Genomic DNA, 20,152 nt, shown 5'->3' on the forward strand with positions numbered 1-20,152 from the left:
TGTCGAGCCCCTTGCTCGCGGGGAGGCGCAGATTACATTTCCCTAGACTACCATAATGTTAATGCTAAATCCTGTCCTCCCTACTTCGTTCTCTCGTGCCGTCTCTCCCCCTCTGGAGCCGCTATTGCGTAGTCGTTGGGGACATGGAGGAAATACACTAGCTCACTATCCGTCAGTGCTTCTCTGCTTACCGGACCTGATAAATCAAGTACCACAAGAATGTAAGAGGCGAATGCGCCCTGAATTGGAGGTCAGAAGATCGACAGGGTCTCTTCATCATAACGCATGCCTATGTACCCTTCTCGCCGCCATCATCATTTTTCTTGGGCGGAATTCTCTTCGCCATCCATGCCGGCAGCGATGAGCAATTGGGACCCTGATCTGATAGCAGCATTGGTCCAAAATCGGCGAGCATGGCCGTTTGCGGATGCTGACAGGGCTGGCTAGCAGGGCTGGCGTTGGACAGGGGTGGGCAGCCGCCATGCGCACGCACGCACGCACGCGCAATTCACTAGGGTTCACCAACGCACCCCTTGTCAGCAAACAAGCCACCGCCATGCCAGAGACCATGTCATGTGTGTGTTTCTCCTGCTGCCGATCCCTTACGGGACTGAGAGGAATGTTTCCGGCTGCTCGCGATATAGGCTGGGTGCCGCCAGATAAGCGCATGGGAGAGATGGCAGTCCTGATCGTAGATGGCCGTACGGAGAACCGAGATCGGATGGCACTGCAATATCAGATCAGATCATGACACCCTCGCTCGTGCGTGCGAAGCGCCATGGGACGGACGAGCGAGTCGGATCTCCTACCTTGTTCGCATTCGAGCCGTGTACATAAGGGTCCTCACCCGCGTGTGTGGGTTGCCGCACAATACGGATGACGAGAATGATGCAATGGGGTATCAACGCAGCTGGGGGGGTCTTGGAAACCACTACCTAGTATCGCGCTACTACTCGTCCGATGTAACCATGGGCGCGTTCCTATTCGAGTATGCACGGCGAGGCGACGGAAAACGGCGAAACGGAAAACGGTGGTTCCAGCCCATTGGGAAAAGAAGACCTCGCTCCGGTAGTGTCGGTTACGGTAGCTAGTTAGTGGGTGGATGGGGTGTTCGCATACTAGTAATTAGGGCTCCGATTACTGCCGCTGCCTCGGGACCGGACCGGCGGATCTCTGAAGGCGCAAGTGAAACGGACAAGGCTCGATCCAAACGGGGGTCTCCATTGATTACGGTGGCTTGTCTCAAGACTTTGCGCTGGTCGCTATCTCTCTCTCTCAATCTCTCTCGAAATAGACTTTTCTTCATGCCATGCCGTGCCATGCACCGATACCTGAATTCCTCCCGCCCAAGACGGGACTGTTCAAGACATTGTTGGTGTTACCCTATTCTGTCATTGTATTGCTGTCCCTTTCCTTCCCAAAAAGAATTACGACTTGTGGCGATGGATCGATGTGCTTGCTCATATGGTTATTACGCAATGCTGTTCCAAGGAATTGGGGAAACATTCTTCGATCGTGGCAGCGCATCTGGGATCTCAGCATCTTGCATGGGGATCTCGCATGCCTGTGAAACGCACAATCGGCGGCCAGTGTCAAATGTGGCGTGGGATCTGTCCGCCAAGTGAATCGGCGGGCGTCTGGATCTCTTCTGCACTCTCCTTCTTTTCTTTTTCTGCCCCTCGACAAAGCCCCCCTGCAAGGTCGCACAAAGCAACATTAAAGTGTCATGGACAAGATGGCCAGTAAATCCAAAAGGGCAATGATCGGCGCCGCTGTGGTTCGACATTTACGCAGCCCCCGGTGAGATTTCGGCCCCTTGTCAATGTCAGCCGAAGAGGGCTGCATGGGGGGGACAGGCGAGCAAGCGTCGGAGAATTTCTCCCACTCCCCCAGCGCCAGCATTCTCGGTACTATTTATTCGAAGAAGACATCTCCGCGGGGGCATCTGACTGAGCAGATGGCAATGACGAGAAGATAGGGCTTCTTCGATAACCCTGTCGCGTCATAACTGACGTAGCCATCGGATAGCGGTCACATATGCAGGATGCTGCTGCCAGGACCTCCAGCCCAACACTAGCAGGGTCATGCAGGGTGTTCCAGAAAAGCTCCATGTGGCGTTTTTTCCTTTCGAGGCGCGAGGCGCCTCGCAGCTCGGCCTGCCTTCCTGCACCGTACTGCTTGATTAGCGTACAGGGGCATATGTAGCAAATGCAGGGCTGAAAAAAGCCCTGTGGACCTCCCTGCGTGCGCTGCCAACCCAATCGTGCTGAGAAAACGGGCTAAGAACCGATGGGCCAATCAGGGGCCGGTCGGGTCGGTGGCTTGCGTACGTAATGCGGCTCTGTCAACGCTGGCCGCGATTTTTCTTCTTCTGGTCTCCTGTCACTTCTGGCGAATGATATGTTACATACGGGTACCAGCCGGACCGGGCTTCTGTTGCTGACTCACTTGGTATTTCGTATACCTGCGGTGTGCCTTGATTAAGGACCCTGGCGCTGCGCCGTCTCGTGCGGAAGTGCGGAGCGGGCGTTTTGACGGCTTGAGACCTGCATTTACTGGGTGGGAAATGATTAGCCCCAAGACCAGGCCCAGAGTGTGTATACCCTTCTGGTCGAAGCCGACATTCCCCCTTTCTTTTGGAGAGATGTGAGTATTGGCGTGATTGTTCCATGAAGTCATCATGAAGAGAAAGATCCAGCAAGTCGCGTTTCTGTTGGGATGACAGCTTGATGTCGACCTGAAAAAGGAAGACCAGAACAATGCAACAAGTCGCACGTATTGTGAAAAAGAAAACCCGGTTCCATCTCGTTGTGTGCCACCCACTCTTCATACCGTAGCAGATATAATACATTGTCAGACTCGCAGCGTGAGGGTTGGTCCTTGGGGCCGCCTACCCGAGTATTGCAAGTGTTTCCACATCGATCGTAGTTGCTTTGTCCCAGTGTGACGGGGAAATCTAGCTTTTGTTTTCTCCTTTACATCTATATTGTCTCTTCGGGAGAGAGGGCACTCTGGTACAGACGCTGTCTGATACTACTATTATCCTATCCACTTTGAATGGTAGGGCCGGGGATATCTGATACCTGCGGGTACGACCCTGAACCCAAAATCCATGCGTGGAACGCATAACATCAGGCAGGGACCAGTTAACGGATAGATGCGCTGCTCCCTTTCTGCGTCCCAGCAAGATGATACGATCCGATCTCGTGCGATGTGATGGGAGGGAAGGGCATGGGGGCCGTCGAAGAAACGTTACGCGGACCGATTGGTTGACGTATTCAGGGGCTACTGCGTGGCATCCTTCATACCGGCATCGAGCTTCCTTTACCGTGAAGCCACAATGCAACCTGCTCGTTAGAAGCAGCAATGCAATCTCTGATCAAATGAGTTGATGCGCCGTGGTATCTAAGACAAGCATCCCCTCTCTTTGCTCTCTACCTCGACGCAATTATTAATCCATGCCGCGTGTGAAATGTTACTTATTAGTCACTGGTATACGTATTTATACTTCATGGATAACAGTCTTAAAAACCCTGAACTCAAGTGCCTTGCTGAAAAAGCAGGCGACATAAAAAAGGTCGTGCATTGTCTAGCATTCCCGATTTTCATTGTAGGATATCCCCAAGCTTGACACGGCAGGAGGGAAGCACAATGCACAGAGCCACGCCTCATTTCCTGCAACTGCCTAGTTCTTGTCCATGCTTTTGTCCATGCCGCCTAGGTAGATCTGTCTAGCCAACTTTTCCGAGCTTTGTGCGCCGGGGGGCGCCCGGGTAGGTCACCCGCACCGTCTTCTTCATTAGCTTATGCTTGATACGTCTTGCGGTGCCGCGTGGAGGCGTACTCCTCGCGGATTCGCAAGGGGAAGGAGGGCAGCGCTTCTGTCGCCACGGCCCGCGCAAGGCGGTGAGGGGAGGAGACGCAGATTCGACCGGGCCTGGCCCTGGAACGGCAGGTCCTCGTGTTGGAGGCTGGCGACGGTACCGCCGCTGGTGGCGAGCCCTTTTGGGAAACCTTTTCGAGGCGATACGAGACTAATGAGGAATGAAATAACAGTAGTGATATGTGTCTAAACCTCTGCTGACGCGAATCCCTTGGCACATGGTGGCCTATTCGATTGCGGTATTGTTCTTCGTGGTTTTGTCTCATGCAAAGATCTTCTTCGGCTCGAATTTCACGAGCCGCTGTTGTCTTCTTCGGGCACTGAGTGTGGTATATCCAACGCTTACCCGGACGTGCACCTGCCGACGGCCAGCTCGATGATGTCTTTTGCCGCCGCTGATGGAGAGCGGACAGGCGGTTGGTTATTGATATGATACATGGCTGCAACAGTCACACGATGAGGGAGTGGTTTGCAAGGAAAACTCGAGAGTCTCCTGACCCCCCTGAGTTGACATGGATAGCAGTGATGCATTTTTTAGCCTGCCAAGGGCGTCCGAGATTACCAAGAGAGAGGTGAAGTCGTAACAATGAAGGGGCTGCTAGTGTTCCTCCTGACTTGCATTGAGCAATCCAGACACGGCCTCGGAAGGCAAACACGGTTAGGCAGTAGCCAGGGGAACCCGCTACTTGTCCGGCGAGCTCACCATCAACTTTGCCGTCGCTCCTCATTCACCCCAACACTAATTCATTGAGGTCTTCTGGGAGAGCTCAGTACTGGTGGTTCGTTTGCGATCTTGCGAGGGTGGTAAGGAGAGGCGACAGCGCATACAGCGCCTACAAATCAGCGTTCGTTAGTTTTGTTTCACTGGAGGAGTACGAGATATTGCGTAGTCATTCATTCCCGATTATCTTTCGAGGCTCATCAATATCGGTACAAGGGGTGGAGGAATGCACCCATGACTGTGTAAAGGCCTCGGCCGAAGTCCCAAAGCAGTCGGATTAGCTGCCTCGGTTCCGAATTGCATACTATTCCAAGCCAGATTTTAATAGCCCCTCCCTGATTCTCCATGCCGTTTTGTGAATTGCAGACCAATGATATTGCCAGGACATCAGGGCAGTATCCCCCAACTTGCCCTGTAACGACGACTCTGGGCTGGGGTTAGTGTGGGGACGACCTGCGGACATATAAAAGGGTGGCAGTCAGACGATCCAATTGGTTCGCTAACGACTCTGGCCTTCGCCTGTATCTGGCTCATGCATGATTTCCATATATGGCCGGTCGGAGTTGGTGTTGCCATCGATGCAGATGTACGCGACGGGAAGCAGGGTTGCCACGGACAATGCCTATGGTAGCATTGAATACTCCCTAACACCGTCATTCCTGAAAGTTATCGATTAATACGGGGTTGCATTACAGGGACCAGGAAGGAAAGTCTGGCTCGCATGTGCACGTCTCCGCGACGAGACGTATCTGCCGAGAAAGGCGACACCTCCTTTTGGAAGCTCAGACATGTCGATGAGTGCCAGTGCCAACTTACCATCCCACCCCCTCAAGTTGGATCTCCCTTCCTTGGATCCTGATTCCTCAATTGACATGAGGGGTTGAGCGTTAGGACGCCTCATTTGGGGCCCTCTCATCTGCCGGGAGTGCATAACTTGACTGTCGAACCTTATATGAAGATGGGTGTTTATTTCCCAGATCAATAACAGCCAGAAGCGTGCGATATTAATGCATGCATGGCTCGTCACTTGCCCAAGTCAAGCCTCTTCTTGGATAGAGTTTGGCAGTCACATCCTGGTGCAGCCGTTGGCAAAGCTTATAGCAACGCCTCCAAATTACCTGAAACGTTAGCTGGCCCCCCCCTTTTTTGATCCATCTAATCCATTTTCTTCCAATCGTTGATGGATGGCGAGCAACAATTCATCACAACTCCTGCTTCTTGGCAATATACTCAAGAAAGCAACATGCATTACAGCCCAGCCAGCAAGGGCAACGCTCCCTACAAGACGAAAGACCCAGCCATGATAACACCGGCGATGACCCGCGACAGTGAAGATGACCTCGACCACCCTGAGAAGGCCTATGCGGAACCTGCGAGGGTCGGAAAGAGGGAAAAGGTCAGACGCCATTGCGCCCGCTTCTGGTGGTGCTACGCGATCTCGGTCATCATCTTCGCTGCTATTATGCTTCCGGTCCTGTAAGTCTACCCCCGTCCTCACAATAACAGCTGATGGAAGAATAACTTACAAGCGGCTTGCAGTTTCCTCAAGATCATACCTGCTGTTGCTCAGCGCGTCGTGGATAATACAGACCTGCCCATCAAAAGCGTGACGTTCAAAGCCGTGAGCAGCGACCTGATCCAGATCTCGCTCACGACCTCGCTGGATATGCCCAAGGGCCTCAATGTGGGCCTGGACCCCTTCAGCCTGTACATGTACAACCCGGGCACTGAGGGAGGCTTCTATCCGTACCTATCACTGGACATGAAGGCCTTAAGTCTGTCGGACAACACCGAGATCAGCGTCCAGGACCAGATGCTGCCTGTCTCCAACCACACGGAGTTCAACTCGTGGCTCAACCGGACCTTTGTCGACAACACGACCGAAATCAGCGTCCGCGGCGACACAACCGCCCACCTCGGCGCGCTCAAGATGGGCATCCACCTCGCCAAGACGGTGCCGCTCGCCGGCCTGCGGAAGCTGGACGGCATGAAGCTCGAGGGCATGAAGCTGGTGCTGCCGCCCGAAGCCGACGGCACCAACATGGTGGGCAACTTCACGCTGCCCAACTGGTCGCAGGTCCTGACCCTGGACCTGGGCGACATCACGCTCGACGTCCTGGCGGGCGAGACCGTCGTCGGCAACGCGACCATGCGCGACGTCGTCCTGCCGCCGGGCAACACGACGCTCCCGTTCCGCGGCCGGCTGTCGGTGCCGACGCTCGTCGACAATTTTGGAGGGCTGCTCAGCAGCCAGGGCGACGCGCTGGGCCGCGGCAGGCTGACGCTGGGGCTCCGGGGCGGCCGCGTCGAGGTCGGGGGCGGCGGATCGGGTACCTCGAACACGTGCTCGGCGGCGTGGTGCTCGCGACCGACGTGCCCGTCGCGCAGGTGCTCGGCGACGTCGTCGACAGCGTCGCGAGCCGCAATTCGACGGCGTCGCTGCCGGGGCTGTTGGGGTTGGCGGGGGATGTGCTGGGAAAGGGCCTGCAGGGGACGTTGGACAAGCTGATGAGCGACCTCAATATCACGGTCCCTGCTCTTCCTGGTGAGACGTCGAGTGGTGGCGGCGGTGATGGCGGTGAGGGGTTGCTGGGTCAGGGGGGACTTGGGGGGTTGGTTGATAAGTTGAACATCACGGGGATTTTGAATGATACACTGACAGAGATCATTGGAAATGACGGGTCAACTAGTCTTATTTGAGTTTATAGTTACTAGCATTGGCTGCACCTTAAGTGGGCAGGACTAGGCATTTTGGAGTTTATCGGATTTCACCAACATTATGATACATGGATAATGACGTAAATTGTCAATCAGGGGTTTCTGCTCAGCATTGGCTGTCAAGTTCAGGGGGTCTAACTGGAAAGATACTTTAGCCCGGCAGCCCCTGAACATGACACTGCTTATTTGAGTACTGCCATTCCTCATCTTATTAACATAGGCAAGCGATACCATATTTTCTGCCTCATTGACTTGTGTTGGTGCTTCAATATTTTCTCATTCAGTATATATGGGAACCACCAAATGCCATACCTGTCAGGTTGCTAAATATGGTGGTCATCAGGGCGCGGGGAACATCGTGGGGTTCGTCGCAGACATGCTACAATTAGAACTGCCCCGGCTTTTTTTCTCTTGGGGCATGATGTTGTTGTTGGTATTAGCAGTGACTACGTACAGATGCGCATTCCTGTAGAAGATGCACTCGTTGAGGAGTCAAGGCAGAGTCTTGGGGTAGGATGCTATTGACCTGTGGATCATGAGAGGCAGCGACATTTACCACGTTACCGATTACCAACATCATCATCCAGACGGCAATAATGTTGGTGGCCAACGCTGTGATGCTTTACCCATGCTCAGAGTTTCTATTAATTGTCGACATGGCCACCATTGCGTGGCTGTCGCAAGCGCACCTGAACCTATAGTTCCAGCCTCCAAACGTGGTCCCGGTATGAACCATCTCTTAAAGACAGGCAGTGAAGTAAAATGAAGGAACCGTATGTAACACAAGAAAACATGCCTGTATACGAAAGGCAGGCCATGGACAAGTTTCCCCCTGTAGCGGTGATGCCACCCCTGTTTGCCGATGTTCCTGAATGATGCATCTTCCGTCTATTTCGTCTCGTTTAATATTCCCCATCTCCCCTTCAAAAGTCCCTGGTCGCAGCAACCAGTAACCTACTCCAGCCATCACCCATTATTTTCAGAGCTTACTGAGACGACTCTCTGTTCGTCGTGAACCTACGGCTCCAGCTCGGCTTGCAACATCCCTGAACGACGATGTCGCAATCGACACCTCAGCCTGATACTTGGGAATATACGGTTCCAGGATGCCTCGGTGGTGGTGCCTTTTAACCGTCTTGGTCAAATTCCTGGCGATGCTGCGCACTACTGGCTTGACGGAAGCGCGGTCAGCGAAGCACGCAATATGCAGCTCAGATAACCAAGAGCCTCCTTATCGATCTTGACAGGAGCATCCTATTATTTATCGTATACTCTGAAGCTTTTATTTATTTATAAATAGGAGTAAGACTGTAACAGTATCCCATTGTGGCGAAGCCTTTTGTGTATTTGGAGCACTCGCTTGGTATTTTCGGATACTGTCTTAGCTACCAGCTGAACGAGAAGCAGAACTCAGCCTCCCGCTTACCACTCAACAAGTGATGAGAATCTACTCGATGAAGTGATCAATGAGGCTGTATCAATGAAGAGAGTCGGCAAGTGTACCCACGAAGGTTGCCCACAAAGGTTGCCGCAATGGGTACTGCGTTACACCGAGCTGGCCCCCTCACTGCTCTGGCGCGACCGTTGGGAATGGAAAACTTTTAACACATATCAGAGCCTTGGAGAAATCCACCCAAACGCATTGCAGAGTGAGAGGAGTGAGTCCCCAGTGGTTCGGGATGGGCGCGCTTGCGGGCTCCACCCCTAAGGCAGCAGAATAACTCCGGGTTAGACGGCGTTTTAGTCTCCTCGGCAGGCAAACAAATTTTGGTGCAACCATGGGTCAGGGTCTTGGATCGCGAAGCAGGTGTTCGCACCACAAGGCACCAATCTCATCTGACATGGACTATCTCTGCCTCTGTCTTTGGAAGCTTCCCCCGAGTCTACCACTCCCTTGCTGACTCGCCTTTATGCGCCGTTTCATGACTCCAGGTTTCTTTACTTATCCAGGACGATACTGATGTTGACAAAAGTGTTGCCCCGTAACGTGGAAGACATACGGGACTTGCAGGGCTAAGCCGTATATCGCACCAGACAGGCAAGTGGCCCGTGAATACGCTCGTCACACTGGGTTTAGGCAACCATTAAGAGGCGGCCACACAGATCACTTCGCCTACTTCCAATTAGGATATAGCAGTTACTAAATAGTGATTGCTGCGTGTTCCAACAGTCCGGCAGGGGCTTGACATCTGACAGACTCGGTACAGGTGAATGATGGACGGTTACATCCCGGGCTTCACAGATCCACACCAAAGATCCGTCGTATAATCCCGCCCTACAGAACTCCACCCACCTTGAACAAACGAAGCCGCACCAGAATAGAAACTAAGTGACATGGAATAAGGCTACCCGTGGAGGAACAAGCTGCAAGATGTTGAGGCTCAATCAAGGGGTCGCCCGTATGCAGACTGGCAATCCGATCGTTACGAAACTTGCCTACTATTTACTCAGGCCCTGGCTTGAAATTGGGCGAGTTGCAATACCACATACATCTTGACCATAAATACGGGTGCCTAATTCTCAACACACACACATGCATGTATTCGCCTAGCTTGTAAGCTTTGGGGCCAGTAGGGCCGATCCGGGCAAGCCGCAAGACCAGAAGAACTTGGAAGGGCGACATCAAGGCAACGGGATATATGCAGACCTTCAATGGGATATGCGAAGATTCAACATGTGAAGAAGAGCACCAGCCATGACTGTCATGTTTCAATAGAAAGACGTACAAAATGCGGAAAGGCGCGGCGATATCGACGGCTCCGCTTTTCTAGATCTGGCATCTGGCGCGGAACAAGGGAAAAGAGACACGGTGGCCCAAGCGTCGTCACGGTTTTAGCCACTCCATGCCCCGTCAGCCACTGCTTTTCAGGCAGCAGTTTTCCATCTGCTCCAGCAGGGTCCGTCCCAATTGCCTTACTGTACGTGTGTGGCAGGGACTCTCCTTCTCTCTCAGCTGCTGCCGAATCCAGTTCCCCACCCAAATTGACTGGCGCTTGACCTTAGGCAACGAAATTGTTCTGTCAGTGATTGCCCGTGGGCCGAGAGAGAGAGAGGCGCCAGCGAAGGCAGCCATATTCTTCTTCTACCTCAGCTTACTCGAATGCAACAAAATGAGCAGGCATCGTCAGCGACTGCACATCCGCATTCCAGTCCCCTTGATACCATTCTGCTTCTCTGCCGTCTGCCGTCTTTTCTATTTCCGGATATCACCCTTGTAATCCGACGCACTACCAAGTACCGCCTCTTCCCATCTGGGCCTAACCATAGGCCACACACACTGGAGGCTGGACCCCGCCTAGCACTAATAACAGGGCCTTCCCCCGCCATCGACTCGCGCAATATCAGCAATTCGATATCTTGGCATTCAATTCCATTTCGTATCCTAACACCACAGATTGACTGGTCCGTAAGGACGAACGTCGCACAGCATGGAGTCCTATTTACCCCTGGGTGGCTTCCAGCTGCCATTTCAGAGGCGCCTCAGCAGGCTGTACAATGACACCAAGAAGTCATCCGACTTCGTCAAAGAGCCATCCTCAGAGGACCCCGAAATCAAGGCTCTGCACCGCAAGCTCAAGATCCAGAAGGACCGACTCGTGAGCTGGGGTCTGGAATGGAGCGATCCCTCCAATCAGGCGGCCGAGATTGACGAGTCGCTTTCCAAGGCCGGGCTCAGCGACTTGGTCGGCAGTATCATGTCAACTATCAAGGACATCTTGGCAGAAGCCGAACCCCTATGGCTGAGCTCCAAGCGTCGCATAGGGGAGAAGGAGCCTGAGCGGCCCACAGGCGACAAGAAGATCCCCATAGTCGTATGGGATAAGACGAGATTCGAAGACCTGATCAAGGACTTGACAGCCTCCATCGACACTCTGCACGATCTATCTAGGACCAGGTCGTCTGCTACTTCGTCGAGCAGGGCCGGCAGGATGGCCAAGTCGCAGGCTTCGCTCGACGAGCTGCGGCCTTTCGGCTCGACGCGCATTCAGACGCCCCAGCAGATTGACCCGCAGACACTGACCAATATTACGACTATGCAGGCTGTGCCGCTGGCTTCACCCATCACCTCAGAACGCCGCTCCCAGGAAATTGTATTCATGGGGAAACAGGCGTTTGCCGATGTACGGCGCGGGCGTCAGGGCTGGTCGCCGCTCTTACTCGAGTTTGCCCCATTCGACCCTATCTACTCGACGACTGGCATCATGCCTTCCATGTCCCGCTTCGAGAAACTTGGTGCGGGACTCCAGACCGAGTCGCATAGGTCTCCCGGCGCCTGGAGTGGTCTGCCTCTGCTGCTTGGCTACTACGAGGACATGGAGAACTCCAGACTGGGTCTCGTTTACCAATTCCCCGCCAACTTCAGCCCCGTCACTTTCGAGAATCTAACACAGAATCCCATCGATAACCTCAGCACACTGAGTGAGCTCCTGTCGCGTCCCGATTTCGAACCTCGCCTGGAAGCCAAGTTTCGCCTGGCCCACAACTTGGCCAACACCATCTTCGACATGCATGCGCGAGGCATTACTCACGGCAACCTGCTGGACTCCACCATCTCATTCTGCAGCCCTGTTGGTAGTGAACACAGCATAGAGATGCCAGAGGTTGACGTCAGGAAACCCCTTGTGTCCAGTTTCGACCTGTTCCCCGAAGAGGGCCCGGCACGGCCAGTCTCGACAGGGACTACTCTCTACCGACATCCTCTGGACCCACGAACGACTCCCCAGTCGCCGCTTGCCACCTCCAAAGATACCAAGACTCTCGATCTTTACTCACTCGCCATGCTGCTTGTCTCTATCGGCCTGTGGACAAAGCTCGAGAATCTTGTGCCCAGCCCGAGCTCGCCCAGCATCCCGGAGTCTGTACTGGAGCAGCTCGCCATTAGATGTGGCACGCTCTACATGAAGGCGGTTCAGGCCTGTTGGAATGCTGTCGACCAGGAACTTATGCGACCGGGAGCAAGCGACGAAATACTGAGCCAAGTGCAAATCCGAGCAAGTCGCTACCTGGAAGCCTGTTCCATCCTCGACGGCGTCAGTGGCCTTGACGACAGGATTAGCGCCGATATTGGAGACGTGCCCATGACTCCGCGTGAGCGTCAGCCGTCGCTCGCTGTCTCCATGTCCTCCCTGGCTGGTCCTTCAATGGGCGACACCAAATCCCGCTCTCCCGCCGCTACTACCCCTCTCATGGCGTCGCAGCACATGTTCGAAGCACAGTTTGCCACGCCAAGGGAATCTTTCTCAAGCATAGGAAGAACAAGCCTGGATCTGGAAAAACGGATTTCGGGCTTGGGGGAGTTGGCGACCGAACAAGGCAAGAGTCGCGCAAGTCCCATGCCAGCCCCGACGGTTGAGACAGTACCCGCTCTGGAGAAGCCGAAGTCATCAAAGTCTCGCCTATACCCACAGATACCCTTGCCGCCTGACGCTGTCAAGCAGTGGAACAGCGTAGTTATGCCGCAAATCAACATGGCTCTCAAGCACTTCTACCGCAAGAACCCCGAGTCGGTCGAGATCTCCCTCGAGTCTATCGGCGAGTCTCCACAGGAGATAACACCTACTGTCCTCGTCGTCTGCACTTCGGTCAGCAAGGTCCGCTCCATCCTGAAGAAGAAGCTTGGCATATTGTTTGACGGATCGACTGGATTCGGGCTCAAAGTGTGTCGGGGCTCCATGCTCCGGTCGCGGAAGGGTGGCGTGACCCGAAGCATGGCCAAGAGCGACGAAGCAGGATCCGATATGGGGGAGGGGGAGGTGGAAGCCGCCAATCCCGACTACCAAGAGCGGCCCCATAATGGAGCAAGTATCGGAGCCTGGATTGGCGACCGCCACCTTCCCCCAGTCAGCTTCGGCGGCTTGATCATGGTGGACGACAAGCCGTACGGCATGACGGTTCATCACATGCTAGACGACCCAGAGCAGGGCAACCCTCAAACAGACGTTAAGATGGACCCGCCAACGCTCCGAAGTAGCGCGGCCTCTCAAAGCTTTACTCATCTACAAGATACCGATACGTCCGAAAGTAGCGGCGACGATTTCGCCTGCGAGTTCTCCGACAGTGAATCTGACTACTCAGTGACCGATCTTACCAGCGACGATGAGAGCGAGGATGAGGAGGATGAATTCGAGCCAGGCGACATACCAGGTATTGAACCAGGCCTGGGAGAGGGCTACGTCGTGACGCAGCCGGCCTTGGACGACATAGGCGACGGCTTTTACCCGTCAGAAGATACCATTGATGACGACCATCTGGATACGTGCCGTCTTGGCGAGATATATGCCTCTTCGGGAATCCGGAGGCGGCACGACACTGAAGGCCTGATCCACGAGATCGATTGGGCTCTCTTCTCGTTTGAAGAGGAGAGGCTTCCGGACCAAGACCAGAATAAGGTGCCGCAGGTCCTACCGGACTCCCCGACGGGCCTACTCCAGCCCACAGCCATCACCTCCTCGTCGGAGCTGGCGGGGCTGGAGGTGCAGTGCATTGGGCGGACAAGCGGCATGCAGACGGGCTTGATCCTCCCCGCCCTCACTTCGGTGAAAATCTACGGCCGCGCCTCCCCAAGTCACACATATCAAGTCAGCAGCAGAGCAGCGCCGGGCACATCAGGCAAGGCCGAGCCGACCATGAGCGAGTTCGTGGCCTCGAACATGCGCCGGATACCCGGACTCTCATTGGGCATACCTGGCGACTCCGGCGCGTGGATCATGGAGCGGCACACCGGCTCTCTTTGCGGCCATGTGCTGGCGTGGAGCGAGCGCAAGCAGGTTGCGTACATATGTCCGATGGAAGTCCTCATGCTGGACATTGCCGAAACCCTCGAGGCCTCTGACGTGAGACTGCCCGGGGGAAGTCGGTGTTGTGCGGTCGTCAAGACGTGGATCTTGGCGAGCTGGTGGAGGGATGACCTGGGCGGTGCGCCCGAACTTACGAGTAGCATGAGAAGACTTGCCGAAGATCTGGATAGGATACACATGGAGAGTAGTCGCGTGGTATCATGAAGCCGATGACTGAATGACAATATTACCAATCCCCAATCTGAAAGTGTCTACTTGTCCTATCCTCTTGACTGCCGCCTTGTTATCGCCGAGTAGCGCATCGCCGGCTATTCAGGATGATGAGTGGTAAACCCGAATGAACGGTGAGCGGGAATGCAAGCTCACGTCCTTGCCTCTTTGATTATTAAACCACGAGTGAGTGCAGTATGTCGGTGCATGGCAATTATGTAGACACGCGAATGGAGGTTGGGTTGGTTTCGGCGTTAAGCTTGGAGGTGCTCAGTGCCAAGAAGGTAGAACGCCAATGAGAGAGTAATCGGAGATGCCCCCATCCGCGCGGTCGCAGTCTGGCAACGAATGCGATCGAATGCCATGTCAGGGAACGCCCATCCACGCAACCCGCAAATTTAGGTTGCCCATTGGCAAGAATCAAGGGCTGGGTGCATGCAGGGGTACGGAGGCGACTCCGAGGCCAAGCGGCGACTTACTTCTTCACGAGAACATCAATCAATCAGGGCAGGCCGTGGGTTATGTCCGACTCATGTCCGCCCACAATTGACGCACTCGGCGTCAGGGAGTCGGGGGAAGGGGGGTCCTGCCGCAGCAGCGTTGGGAATTAACGCCGTGAGCGAGCGAGGATTCGAAATCAAAAGTAAGCGAGATGCCAGATTGCCATGTTCTGGGGATTTGGTTAGTATTTTTTTCAAGGCGCATTGATTGCTCTGTTGTTGCGATGGTCGAGATCGTGGAGCGTAAACGCCGACCGGCGGCGTTAGGGCTGCTTGTGTCAGCAGCAAAGACGGCGCTAAACACACTGGCAGAAGGCACTATCTAGCAATAGCGACGGCAGTGACACCCCAAGACCCCCCCAACGGGGATTGCCGGTGCGGAAGAAGCCCGCTGCTGCCAAATGCCCACCTGCATGACGTTCTTTCCCACTGGATCTGCTCTATCTCAGATTGAAATCTGCGCGTACCGTGAGAATCGAAGAGGGGATTGCCACTTTTTTCCACCCCCGGCAACCAGGGATTCGGTCATGCCCTGGACGATACTAGCTCAACGTCATCGAAATTTGCTTGCAAGCTCGCTCACTAGAAACAACTCAAACAAACCATTTTTTCACCGATGCTCCCGATTTGTCAGGCTCGCTTGGCCTGGATGGCCAGGACTAACTGCCATATAAGAGCCATGTCGTTCCGCCATGCTATGTCGTGTTTCCAGAGAAAACTGTTAGACATTGCAACTTCACTACCAAAACCACCTTGAACGATCTTTGCACCCCCTTACCTCGAAAACCTACGATCCGTTTTTACCGTACACCCACTCCACGAGCAACCACCACATCAGCAAGCCATGCCTTCCTTCACCGTGTTCAAGGGCGCCAAGGACGGCCGCCCCGTCAAGAGCACCACGACCCGCCCCGACGAGCTGACGGGCGACCAAGTGTACATGCGCATCACGGCGTCGGGCCTGTGCGGCACCGACCTGCACTACAAGACGGCCGACATGGCGCTGGGCCACGAGGGCGTCGGCGTCGTCGAGCAGGTGGGGCCGGACGTGAAGGGCCTCCAGAAGGGCGACCGCGTCGGCTGGGGCTACGAGCACGACTGCTGCAGCCGCTGCCAGGAGTGCCTCAAGGGCAACGAGACCTACTGCCCCCAGCGCGCTATGTACGGCTACGCCGACCTGGACCAGGGCTCGTTCGGGTCGCACGCCGTGTGGCGCGAGGCCTTCCTGTTCAAGATCCCCGACAACCTGTCCGACGACGCCGCCGCCCCGCTCATGTGCGGCGGCGCCACCGTCTGGAACGCCCTGCGCGCCTACGACGCGCAGCCCACCGAGACGGTCGGCGTCATGGGCGTCGGCGGGCTGGGCCACCTGGCCATCCAGTTCGCGGCCAAGATGGGGTGCCGGGTCGTGGTGCTGAGCGGCAGCGACGGCAAGAAGGCCGAGGCGCTGCGGCTGGGGGCGCACGAGTTCCTGGCGACCAAGGGGCAGAAGGAGCTGCGGCTGTCCGGGGCCAAGAAGCTCGACCGGCTGCTGGTGACGACGTCGGCCATGCCCGACTGGAACCTGGTGCTGCCGCTGCTGGCGCCGGGCGCCGTCATCCACCCGCTCGCCGTCGCCGACGGCAACCTCGAGATCCCCTACATGCCGCTGCTGCTGAGCGCCATCTCCATCCAGGGCTCCGTCGTGGCGCCGCGCCACCTGCACAACCAGATGCTCGAGTTCGCCGCCCTGCACGGCATCGCGCCCGTCGTCGAGACGTTCCCCATGTCCGAGGAGGGCATCCGCGACGCCATGGAGAGGCTCGAGAAGGGCGAGGTGCATTTCCGCGCCGTGCTGAAGAACTAAAAAAAAACCACAACTGTCGCGCGAAAGGAAGCGATGATGATGACGACGATGATGAACTGAACTGGGTGTAATATATCTTGTTATGGGAAAAAAGCGGACTATAGACTTGCATAGAGGAAACTTGGATAGGGGATAGAGAGGAGAGCGTGCGGTTGAATTGAGAATAATACATTTAACAAAGTTATTGAGGCATAATCGACTTGTACTAACGTATGATCTTCTTGGACAGTGACTCGAGATTCGAAGTGATTCGAAGTCCATCGTGGTCATCTCCGCTGCTGCTTGCTGGACCAATGCCGCCAGTATACTATACGCAAGGGACATTTGAGGAAGCCGACCGACGGTTACTAGCGAACCCCCGGTATAGGTGACTGGAATGTTTTTTTAGAGGGGTTCGATGTCAAGATGTCAACCAAACAGACAGATGATCAAAATGAAAATGGAATTATGATGCCCCCCCTGAAGGGCTCTCAATACAACGACGTTCAGCTTTACATCAGCTAAGTTAGGCATCACCCGGTGCTGGAGGTGTTGGTGCTGACGGTAGGGCTGTGTAGGGCTGAGCCGACAGAGGGGAACGGACCCCAGCTTCTGCATTCGGCGAAGTACGACCGGGATCGCGACGCGGGGGGTCGACCAGAATATAAGAAGTCACCCCTTCATTTTAGGGAGGGCTTGCCGTATCGAGATCTCACCATATCTATCAGGTGTTGTTGACTGGTTGGTGCAACGCACTGCCGGCGAAAGTCCCGGTCGGCTTCCGTGGGCGCCGCGGGTGTGGACTCCGCGGATGGTGGGAATGCTTACTTGCATTGCCTGATGGGGAGGGGGGATCCCTAGGAGATCTTCGGCGGTTAGGCTGCGGCTCGGGCGTGAATGAAGTCGGGGCTGGCCATTGGTCGGGGTGACCACCAAGTCAAGACGACCACCAAGTCAAGACGACCACCAATCAATATAGCCACCGGTCAAGATGACCACCAGCCAGGGCAACGCGTGTTACAGTGCAGACTACTTCGGAAACCCAGGAGAGACGGTCGACTGCGCCAGATGTCTTTGGTAGTTTTGTCGTCCAGATTGACGAAACAGGCGTTGCCGTGAATGGATCGCAAGCCACGTGCCATTTGCTATTCTGACCACCCCTGCAATCAACCCTGCAAATCTTACTATTTTGACAGACGCCTTCGTCCCGAGTTCCGAGAGCCGAGCCCCGACACTCGGTAAGCCAGTAATACAAGAAGATCTGGCCGCACCCCTTTTCCAAATAGCCTAACCCGACCCGAGCCCAGCTCTCGACAGCTCAGCCTCTCTTCTTGGCCTTCTCGTTCTCGATCCTCCACTGGATGATGACATTGCCGATGACTTCGAAGCTGAATCCATCTTTTATAATAACCTATTTGGAATAGCTATTCCATTTTTTTGATGATACAATGGAACCGAATTATTATATATCAAACCAGATATATGGCAACAAATAAATGCCACCTATCTATAGTCCGTCAGACAAGCAATGGTATGATATTAACCGCAGAGCTGACCCTTAATCCACTTATCCTGATACCACAGAGAGGCCACCGTCCACCGAGGGCGATAGTCAGAGGCCCGTTCGTCCCCTGGATGGATATATGCGTAATTACGGTGTGAATGTAGAAGAATGACGACTGGTCCTTCCGCCCGGGCATCCAAATCACCAAAAATAGGACGACCTCATTCCGCCCTTGATATATCATGGCACACGTGCCAACTTCGTGCAACCCCATGCTGGCTCATGGCAGTGTGGGGGTAACGGACCATGACGACGAGCCTCGTCAGCCCCATGACCGAGGCCTCATCCGAATGATGAAGTCCAAGGAGAGTTCTTCATTGGTGCGATGCTGTGCCTCGATAGTATGTAAGAATACCATTCCTCCGTGGCGACCATGACAGCCCTCGCAGCCAATAGGGCACATCATACAATACTGCGAAAGTCAGCGATAGCTACTACAACAGACCCCAAATGAAGCGTGTGTTAAGTTATATATAAGACCGAGCCCTGCCAGCAGTTCATCCAAAGCCATATCACTAGTCACGATACCAATGATATCAAGGGCACAAACACAGACCGCCAGCTTCGACTCGAATGAGTTACATCATCATCAGCAGATATCCCCCCAAACCTCGATCCGACCAACACCTCATCCCTCATCCGGGACGAGACCCAAACACCCCGACCCTACCGAGTCAGGAGTTACATCTACCCGCTCCAACAGCAGCGTGGAGATCCCGAACGCCCGCCGTCATGCCGCAGTTCCTCTTCGTCGACCTCCCCAGCTTCCGCATCCGCGACGCCCAGGGCCACGGCGTCGCGCTGACCTACAAGCAGCTCGGCCGCGTCCTCGCGCAGTACCAGCACGTGCGCGCCGGCCTGCGCTCGACCGAGTACGCCGACCTGTGCGCGTCGCTGGTCTTCGCGGCGGGCGCAACGGACCTCTGGACCTCGTACGCGACGTCGTCGGCCGCGGCTGCCGTCCCTACCACCAGTGCGAGCTCTTCTTCTTCCAGAAGCCGCGGGGGCGGCAGCAGTCGAAGCTCGAACCCCGCGGGAACGGAGACAGAAGCGGACATGATCCACGCCGAGGAGAACCTGCTCCTCGCCTACCGCCAGGCCTTCGACTCGCCCGGCGCCTACCCCATCGTCGACGCCCTGCTGCTGTCGGCCAAGCCCTGCGCCAAGTGCCTGGGCTACTTCGCCCCCTCGTCCGCTTCGGGCCAGTCCTGCAGGCTGCCCGGCGCGCCGTCGTTCAAGGCCCGGTTCACGCCGCGCTCGGACCGGAGCTACACGCCCGTCTTCTACCTGGAGCCGGAGGACGGCCCATGGGGGAGGACCCGGCCGTCGGCTACGAGACGTGGACGCAGCTGGGCGGCATGTGGGCGGCCGACTTCGTCGCCGAGGGCCGGCTGGCGAGCTCGGTCGACGTCGCGAGGGGGCAGGTTTATTACTTGATGCCCGAGTGCGGGTCGTTTTGGTTCGCGCTGAATGACCAGGAGACGATGACGGATGCCGAGGTGGCGGAGGCGGTGGTGCGGCAGGGGGTGGCGGCTACGTACTGGATCGGGCGTTGATCTAGGTTGGTGAGAATGGTTTCTTTTTGTGTGGAAGTAGCTATTGCGGTGCGTGTGGGTTGCTTTTGTAGTCGGATAGGGGTACTAGAGCAAATGGGGGAAAGGGGGAGGGGGTGGACACTTCTGTGTATATGCTATAGGGGTAGGTGCTACATGGTTCTGTACTTTTTCTTTATCATGCGCGTATATTTACGCAGCTAGAATCAGCGATCTGGCATCGCTGCAATACCCAGAAGCTCACGTTATCTCTGGGCCAAGGCCCGGAACGCATGTGGATAGGGGCATGCAATTGGATCCGGTAACAAAGAGTCCGCGCCTACAGCGCCCTCATTCTCAACTCCTCGTACAGATTACGTGAAGCCGCAGGCGATATAACAG

General features: G+C 55.3%; 4 protein-coding genes across 4 annotated transcripts; all 4 read left to right on the forward strand.

The window, feature by feature from the left end:
• Nucleotides 1-5,847: 5,847 nt before the first annotated feature.
• On the forward strand, nucleotides 5,848-7,304 carry PG998_000071 (uncharacterized protein; the record flags this gene model as incomplete). The annotated part of the gene is made up of 3 exons (XM_066866889.1): nucleotides 5,848-6,080; nucleotides 6,144-6,915; nucleotides 6,993-7,304. 3 exons carry the CDS (start codon nucleotides 5,848-5,850, stop codon nucleotides 7,302-7,304), a joined length of 1,317 nt encoding a protein of 438 aa, XP_066735304.1.
• Nucleotides 7,305-10,750: 3,446 nt separating this feature from the next.
• Nucleotides 10,751-14,323, forward strand: PG998_000072 (uncharacterized protein; the record flags this gene model as incomplete). The annotated part of the gene is made up of 1 exon (XM_066866890.1): nucleotides 10,751-14,323. The coding sequence occupies one exon, from the start codon at nucleotides 10,751-10,753 to the stop codon at nucleotides 14,321-14,323; it is 3,573 nt and encodes a 1,190-aa protein (XP_066735305.1).
• Nucleotides 14,324-15,673: 1,350 nt separating this feature from the next.
• Nucleotides 15,674-16,675, forward strand: PG998_000073 (uncharacterized protein; the record flags this gene model as incomplete). The annotated part of the gene is made up of 1 exon (XM_066866891.1): nucleotides 15,674-16,675. The coding sequence occupies one exon, from the start codon at nucleotides 15,674-15,676 to the stop codon at nucleotides 16,673-16,675; it is 1,002 nt and encodes a 333-aa protein (XP_066735306.1).
• A 2,275-nt stretch (nucleotides 16,676-18,950) lies between these two features.
• Nucleotides 18,951-19,774, forward strand: PG998_000074 (uncharacterized protein; the record flags this gene model as incomplete). The annotated part of the gene is made up of 2 exons (XM_066866892.1): nucleotides 18,951-19,496; nucleotides 19,535-19,774. The coding sequence occupies 2 exons, from the start codon at nucleotides 18,951-18,953 to the stop codon at nucleotides 19,772-19,774; spliced, it is 786 nt and encodes a 261-aa protein (XP_066735307.1).
• Nucleotides 19,775-20,152: the final 378 nt, after the last annotated feature.

This window comes from Apiospora kogelbergensis, assembly GCF_038363985.1.
Source record: "Apiospora kogelbergensis strain CBS 113332 chromosome Unknown utg000001l_segment0_segment0, whole genome shotgun sequence".
Taxonomy (NCBI): domain Eukaryota; kingdom Fungi; phylum Ascomycota; class Sordariomycetes; order Amphisphaeriales; family Apiosporaceae; genus Apiospora; species Apiospora kogelbergensis.